Consider the following 8,436-nt stretch of genomic DNA (forward strand, 5'->3'; position numbering starts at 1 on the left):
GGAATACGGAATTCACCGAATGACAGTGTGTACGCCGCACATGCAATGAATGACCACTAGAAAGTTCCAACGTGTAACTTCGACAAACGTCAAACAGCTCGATTCGAGCAGTTGGGCTGCGGCGACGATTCGATTCAGATTCGAGATTCGTATTCAATGCGCTCGTTGCAAACCCCAAATAGTCCCAATCCGAGGAACACAACGAATGATCAAATGAAAGCTCGTACTATTGTTGATGAATGATTTATTGCAAATTATCAACATTATTGAAAGACGTTGACTTCTAGGTCACTCTTTTCCATTTTTCCATACAGTAAACATAACAAATATTACAGTGGGAACCAAACAACAAAATGCCTTTAGCCACGGTCGATCAGCAGCGGCTAGTAATCATCCTCTTGATAGATCTGGGTCAGCTTCTCGTGACTGCTCGGATGGCAAATACGGCCATTAATTAGGCACTGGACCACCCAAACGGTCGACACCACCAGCAACCCGATGCGGCTTGCTTTAATTTTTATTTCCTCCGGGAATTCCTGATCGGTTAGGAGGTAACCGGAAAGGGTTTCGGTGACATCCGACTCCCGCTTTATTAAACGCACCGTGGCACCACCCAACCGGCAGACGCGGCTCCAAAAGTCGTTGAAGTCTTTGTTCAAGCTTGCCACGTTGATTGAAGTCGATGAAAGCGGTGTCGGTGTGGATCGCTTATTTTGTGTCCTTCCAGCACCCCAAGGCATGTACCGCTGCTCGAGAAAGGACCAACCGGAAGGTAACGTGTAATTCTTATGGTCTAGCAGAGTTTGCTCGTGGCAACACTGAGCTATCCACTCGTGAGAAACAGCCTACAAAAACCGAAAATCAGACCAACGTGTCGCTCCAGATCGCCACCTAAGCAACTTGATCGCTTACCACAATATTGCACGCCAGGCACTGAATATACAAAGCCGTCGTCGAAGGACGGGGAGCAATCAGTTTGCAGTTTTTGTACTTATTTTTTGGAACATCCTCGAAAAAATTGTACACTTTTCCGCCACCGGCCTCGATTTGCCGTCGCAAGTGCTGTTTCACGAACGGTGCCGAACTAAACGTGGCCCTATTGAGCTCATAATTGTCAGCCTGCAAAACAATGACAATGGTTCAGTATGAATCAATTCCTTACTTCTGCTGCTGAACGAAATTACGAACATTATTATATACACTTTTCGGTGGGATCGTACAACTCAAGAGGAAATGCTTGTTTCGGAACAGCGTTTTCGCGCTATATGGAATCGCACCAAGCAGCTGAGCAGCATTCTCTTCATCATAATCCGCACCAAAGTACTCCGCGATCAGATTGATTTCTGAAAGGTGCAAAAAAAGGAAACCACATCTTAGCGAACTCAGTCCACTAAGTTCCTTCAATCGGCTCACTTACTAACTAGCTCCGATTCCTGTTCGGTACGTTGCAGTTCTGGCTGCACACCGTCCACTGCGTCTAGTCCCGCTTCCGGACTCTGCGGCACCGATTGTTCGTCTTCGTAGGTGTCTGACCCTTCGCTACACTCAGATATGTTTGAACCAGGGGGTGGAAGTTTGTTTCTGCAAAGATACGGATGCCACCTATAACTCAAAGCGCGATTATAAACATTCTAGCAACAGCAGCCGCCTTCGTGTGTCGTGTTGCACATCCATGGAAAAAAATGCCAAACATTTTGCCAAGCATTTAACGTCGTTCTTAAACTCTACAGAGCATGTGTATCGGAAAATTCGAAGCTAGTTTTCATTTTCTCCTAGACCCTCACTAGCCGTTGTTCGTCAAGAGTCATCTCGTCGTCAACATGTTATTTTCTTTTGCGCCGCAAAACTTCGGCTTCAAAAACACAGTCAAGATGTTTGGCATTCCTTACATTAGATACATCGCAACACTCGCATGAATCATTCGCTCGGTAGCTGTTGCTAAGAAGTTCTAAATGCTTAAATAATCAATCAACACTCTCTCCTGTTTCCGATTACACTTCTATTGGATACCTCTGCCCGATGCGTAAGTAAGTAGTTTGATGCGATATCCTGTTTTGTCGCTTGTTTATTTTTCCATAATGAGTAAAGTTTGCGTTTGATTCCATTTGCAGCACATCGCCTCACGCACTTTCATCAGCAACATTTCTTCAAAAAAACTGCTGGCACAACGTTGGCCACTCCTGTCTGCCTGCCAAATCTGCTGCATCTGCGCTGATGACTGCTGCATCCCTCGGCGTACTAATGGGTGCCACTCGATGTAGTTTCCACTATGCGCCAGGTAATCTTCGTTTTCCATTCCCCTGTGACGATTGCCAATTTACCTTCCTCGTACAAGTTCGATTGTGGCCAAAGGGTGGCGCGGACCATCTCCTTCATCCAACGCTAAAATCTATTACACAATTATTCTTACGATTCTCTATCGATATCATGAGCTAGCCTGATATTTGTATTACTTGTCCATATAAATAAGGTTGGCCTTTCGCAGGGTTTCGACGGCGAAGGAAAGGTCGAGATGGGTTTTTACACGGTTTTTGATATCTTGTTTAATGTTTTGTCATTTGTCCTACATTCTCTACAATGCGCGGGATGATGGGTTTCATGGCATTAATTATGTTTCCACGATTGTAACACTCATTCCGAGTCCAACTGTGCCCAACATACTCTCGTGGCTATAGCAAGGCTGATTTTCGCGGCATCGGCGGATTTACGTTCACGATTTCACACCCAAACTTACAGGCTATTATTTGTGTACGTTAATAATTTGTCTCATAAAATCTTCTTGCGTGATTGTATCGAATTAATACAGAATCGTGGGCTTTAAAATGCAGTAAAGTGACAGGGAACGGAAGCTATCATACAACTTGTGACTAATCGATGGCGCACCGTTGCTACTCTTCGTGGTCATTACACTGCTACACCGTTTTGGCCGGATAGTATTGAACTAAAATTTATCCCGTTATTGTGCCCCCAATGCATTGCAAGATTGCCAAATGATTTTGCGTACTAAGCGCTATCGACACCTCGCTACATTTGGCTCTGAAAAAACGGAATCGAGAATCGAGCGCTGGAAATAGCATTCTAAAGCTAAAGCTACGCCTAATCGGGGATGTGACTTTTACTGAGAATCAAATGTGAAACATGGTTCGAAGATCCTTCGTCGTTTATGACGGCGTGTAGGTGAATAAAATATACACGGCAAGTGTACTACTCTTCGTATTCGCTTCGCCAGCTTTTCTCTTGACTGCGTGTACTGATGACGTAAAAATTGCGACCGCTTCCCATATCATCCCACCAAACACGATGCCAATCGTCTAGCAGTATTTTGCTACTCTATCTTAAACACTAGTACAACTTAAGAGATAATTCCATCTAGATGATCTACTCCGCTCTCACGGACCACCGTCTCATGCTCTTACTATCGCCTTTATTTTTGTCGCACCTTCTACGTAGAATCTAAAAAATGGTCGTATCGTAACTTTCCCGGCCACTAAAGACTACTGCCTCAGGGAGAATTGTTGGAGACCCTATTTTTCGTCCTACTTCCGGAATGCCAAACAATTTGACCTGTGTGTGCAATGTATCTAGTGTAGCTGTTTCTGGTTATGTGCGTGTGTTTGAAGGAATTGAGAGTTTGCATCACTGTGTACCGCCAGAGTACGGCGAACCCAAATGGCGCTGGGTCTCTTTTTGTTCACGGCTTTCCCTGTGATCAATTTTTAACAGATGTTCGATGGATTGGTTTTCAGTTTGATATGGACCCATTGGACCCTCTTTTTATGCCTATCTCTCTCCGGTGTATAGTGTTGATTTAGTTGATGTTGAAGCACCACAAGAGGGCTATGGCTAAGCTAAAATGCTGTTTGCATAATAATCGCGAGACGAATATGAAACGAGCCAAACACTTGCAAAACGTTATCAAAAACCATTCAAAAATAAACAGAAGATATAAAAAATTGTCCTCATGGCTTGGGCCCCACTTAGAAACTGCGTTCAGTTATTAACAGCAGTAACAATAATCGGGAGTAGACAATCAGAAACGGTGCGTATACAGAGACGCTGTTGAAGGTGGTATTAAAAGAAGATTTAGCTTTTGGAATGGCGTTTTGGAAGAGAAGATCGCGATTGCTGGCTGAAGTGTGTGTTCTTACGAAAGCCTACAAGTACACGAAAGCACACGGAGAAAAAAGAAAGGTATGAACGTAATATCGCAACACTCAACACTGTCAACGGTCGTTCTAGTTAAGGGCGAACGGCGTTAGGGTGTTAGAGACAGCGTTTGCCATTCCCAGTCCTACTACTACTTCGATTTCGAATCTCTTACCTTCGTCCGCGACGCCCCTTTTTACCGACACCGCCCGAGTAGCCCGCTTCCGGTGTTCCAGGAGTAATCGTTTTGTCAAAGCCTCGTTTGCTTCGCGTTGATCGTGACCCCTTATCGCCACCTGCTTGATCGGTTGCGGTTCCAGCTCCACGAGCAGCACCGCCACCCGTTGTTGCACCTTCACCATCATCTCCAGCGTCCGCAGCCCCAGACTGTAGCAAAAGTTGTTGAATCGGGTCGGGCTTGTTTTTGCAAGCGTTATGTATCCACTTTGCCTGCTCGTCGGTTAGATAGATGCCACTAGCCGCGATCTCGAGCGTACTCGATGCAGTTCGCACAGCGTACACCACCTCGTTCGACGAATCATTGCGCTTAACCTCCTCCACAATGGCGGGCTCATAGGTGTCACCACCGGTCAGGACGTGGATCGAGTGATTCAGAATGGGAAGCACACCGTCCTCCCCGAACACGATGACATCGCGTGCCAGTGTTTTCGAGCAGCCGTCTTCGAACATGACGACGTACTTGTCGCCCCGCTGATTTGTCACGCGCCCAGCATAGTACTTGCGGTCAGTCCACCGTGCAAGGCAGCAAATATCGAACTGCTTCGGTTCGGGTATCACCGATGTCTTTGTTGCGGCCGCGTGACTGGATGATACGCCCGGTGATTCGGGGGTTCCCTTCGACCGTTTAGTCGCTTGCTTGGTGGCCGGCGAACCGGAGGAAGCCTTCAGTGTGAATAAGTCAGTGTCGGTGTCCTCCTCGTCGCTGCCATCCGCCATCTTTTCTGCGCGTTTCTGAGCGCGGGATGCACTTTTTTTGCCAGACAACGCATCTTTACGTTGACCACGCGAGCTGGTAGGCGTTTTGGGAGTCTTTTCTAACTGCGCATCTAGCGAACGACCATCGTCATCGACACCGTGCGGTGCAAATGTTCGCTTCAACTTCTTAAACTCGCCGATCATCAAATCGCACAGTGCACTCGGTCCTATGACCGTTTGCTTAACCTGTGGCACGTTGGGCTTCACACTCGACTGGTGAGTGATCAGACTGGCAGCCACGGAGCCAGAGGAGCTATTCGAAGAGACGGTCGACGCCGTGAGCCTTTTATCTGGCAACGCAAACGGGCCCAAACTGGTCACGCTTCCGTTGGAGGTGGTGCTGGTGGTCGATTGTTTCAGCGAACCATCGGTCCCCGAAACATCGTTCCCGATGCTGGCTGCGTGCATAGGAGAATCTCCTACGGGTGTGGTGCTATTGGCTTGGTTGCCAAGTTTCTCTATCGACAGAAACTGCAGATCTCGTCCTTCGAACCATATGCTGACTTCATACTGCTGCTGGTGCGAGGTAGTTGGCCGTATCGCACTGACCAGGTCAACTTTCGTGACCGGTGACGAGCTGAGCGCTGAGTTACTCTCTTCCTCCTGTTTCATGGTGACGACGGGCGTTTTCAGAACTTCAGCTTTTGCTGCACCCAACTCCGATACGTCCGATGAAGTCGACGATATGCCATTGTATTTGCGCGCATTGTTAGCGTACATGGCGATCTCTTCGGCTGTATTCATTTCCGATGTCACTAAAATGAAAAAAATGGACATTATTACTAACTGCCAGAATTTGGAAGAAGCATTAATATAAAGTATCATCTATTGTAATCGTTGACGTCACCGTTGTAAGTCTATCATTTTTTTATTTTCGTCTGATGTCTGATAATTCACTAGGAATTAAGGTCACACGTCACTAACGTGAATGCCTGTCATGGTCATCACTATTGTTCTCGGTTTGTACCTGTGCATGAATCTACTTCCGATGAATCGGTTGTCTTCAGGCTGGTGCCACTGCTCGAATGTTCGTGCTTTAGTAGCGGATCCTTTTTAGGCGGGGTCAATCTGGCACTGGGTGACGTTGAAGTGGAGGCTGCCTCCGTGCTGGGGGATGCCGTTTCGGTATTGGAGGGTGTTCCACCTGATGCTGACAACGATTTGGTGGTGGAAGCCGTCGCTACACCGGTCGTATCATTGCCTTCACCAGTGGTCACAGCATTAACTGCCATGGACGAATGCTCGGTAGCGTCGTCCGCTTCGATTCGACTGGTTTCAACCGAAGAAGGGTTGGTGATTTTGCTCACGTTTCCGGAGTTCACCGGTTTGTGTTCGAAGTTTTTGTGGATTGGCGTGGAGCTGAACACGTTCGATGAGCTCACAGCTGACGCTATCACTGGATTCGGCGTTGAAGGATTCATTGACGGGGTCGCTGCGGGGCTACCGGTTGTGCCGGTGTTGGGCGTGCTGCTTGCCTTGGCCAGCAGTGCGCTACGGTGAACAGTAGCCCGTAGTTGTTCATCCACACCCTTGTCAGATGCTTGTTTCTTCGAGTCGCTACTGGAGGATGGTTGTGAGCTTTCAACAACATTTTCGCCCAAAACTTTTGCTGTGCTGATGGCGGACGAAGCGATCGATTTCTTGCTGGTTGCCACTACGGGCTCTAAAGCTTCCGCAGCGATGCTGCTATCGACAACAGCTTCAGCCTGTAGAGTTGCTGGTTTTCTACTCGTTGACTTGGGCACCGAATCAACTTCCATCTTTCCCTCGTTCGCAGACATACTGGGGGCCACAGCCGATGGAATGTTTGTGGGCGTTTTTGTGGATGTACTAGCGACAGGTGTGGATTTTCCCGAAGACGGTTCAGGCTTCGGAGCCGTTTTCCCATCCGGGTGCTCATCATCGTAACACAAGTATGCCACCTTCTTCACACACGGTGGTTCCACGACCGGTGGACCTATGGGTCCCGACGGCAGGTCACCCTCATCCACATCCGCTTCCATATCGACATCCATGGCCTCTACTTCCGAGGGGGTCGGCAATGCCGATGCAGAAACCTCGCTGTCCGGGGGTTTTGGTTGCCCTACACTTTCCGTTGCTCCCGTGCGCTTATCATCCGAGCTGGACACATTCGAATTGCTTTCAAGCATTTCATCGTCACCCTTTCGCGTCGATTGATCAGCCACCGATGAGCTTATCTCTTCCGTTTTCTCTTCACCTTCCGTCTCCGTGTTCGGCTCCGTGTCGGGAAGTGTGTCCACGTTTTCGCAGCAAGACGTTTCAGGCTCGGGCGACGCGTCCACGTCCATCTTTTCAACCGAGGGTGGTTTTTCCATCGGCACGTCGCCAGAACTCGATTCGGACACTGGCGCAGAAAGACTGCCAACGGTTACCTTTTGTTCTGTATCGACGGTAACAGTTGTCTTCCTTCCGGTGCTGTCGATAACATCTCCGATGTGAACCTTTTTCGTGTCTGGCTCATTGACCTTCGGAGTGCACTCGGAAAGCTTCCGTTTTACGCTGGAACTAGCAGTTTCTTGCTTCGGTGGCACTGTCCCTCCGGAGGCCATGGTTAAATCTTCTTCTGCTGGCTTTGCATCGGACTTGCTGACAGTCGAGCCAACAAACGCACTGTTCCCACGGACGGAAGCGTCTTTTTCGGTAGGTAGCGGCTGTTTTTTCGACTGACTCTCCACTGGCAGCTTCCCGGGGACATTGTCCACCATACCATTCTGATGGCTTGCATCGTCGGCTTTCTTTGTCACTTTCACCAATGCCGGATCTTCTCCCTTTTCAATCGCTTCCAATCGTTGCACCAGCTCATCATAATGCTCTAAATCGCCTTCCGCCTGCGGGGCGACGGATTCGCCGCTACCCCGGCCTTCTGCGGGCGTCTTTTCTGCGCTCTTTACTTCGTGAGCCGAGCCACCAGTTGTATCTGACAGTTGTTTGGCGGGACTTTTGGAATCCACTACTTTTTTATGTGATTCAACGGACTTAGGGACGGTGGTAGTATTTGGTGGTGTAGCACCAACCTCGGTAAACTTTTTCGCAGGCGATGAAGCATCATTAACCTTTTCCAGTTGTGCACCAGCCAAAGCTTTGTCTTTCCCCGTTCCGTCAGTTGAATCGGCTGCCGAACCTGCCCAAGGCACAAGGGGTAAGAAACAACATTAGCAAAAAATAAGCAGCGACAAGACGTTTGTTTTGGTGGACAGGAGAAACAAAGTGCGAACATAAACAATGATCAGCATTCCACTCGAATTTTTAAACAAAATTGTTTACCTTTCGGTT

The 8,436-nt window shown here is 48.2% G+C and overlaps 1 protein-coding gene across 1 annotated transcript; it reads right to left on the bottom strand.

Annotated features, from left to right (window-relative positions):
• Window positions 1-308: 308 nt before the first annotated feature.
• On the bottom strand, window positions 309-7,712 carry LOC131207354 (mucin-2-like). The gene is made up of 6 exons (XM_058199965.1): window positions 6,110-7,712; window positions 4,322-5,897; window positions 1,418-1,581; window positions 1,201-1,343; window positions 913-1,119; window positions 309-845 (listed from the first exon to the last, which is right to left on the bottom strand). Exons 1-6 carry the CDS (start codon window positions 7,710-7,712, stop codon window positions 384-386), a joined length of 4,155 nt encoding a protein of 1,384 aa, XP_058055948.1. The 3' UTR covers window positions 309-383.
• Between the last annotated feature and the right edge of the window lie 724 nt (window positions 7,713-8,436).

Source organism: Anopheles bellator, chromosome 2, assembly GCF_943735745.2.
Source record: "Anopheles bellator chromosome 2, idAnoBellAS_SP24_06.2, whole genome shotgun sequence".
Classification (NCBI taxonomy): Eukaryota; Metazoa; Arthropoda; class Insecta; order Diptera; family Culicidae; genus Anopheles; species Anopheles bellator.

Coding starts and splice junctions, on each gene's coding strand:
- LOC131207354 (XM_058199965.1), bottom strand. CDS start 7,712: ATGGCCTCCGGAGGGACAGTGCCACCGAAGCAAGAAACTGCTAGTTCC. Junction 1,120..1,200: donor GTACGATCCCACCGAAAAGT/GTATATAATAAT, acceptor ATTGTTTTGCAG/GCTGACAATTATGAGCTCAA. Junction 846..912: donor GCCTGGCGTGCAATATTGTG/GTAAGCGATCAA, acceptor CGGTTTTTGTAG/GCTGTTTCTCACGAGTGGAT.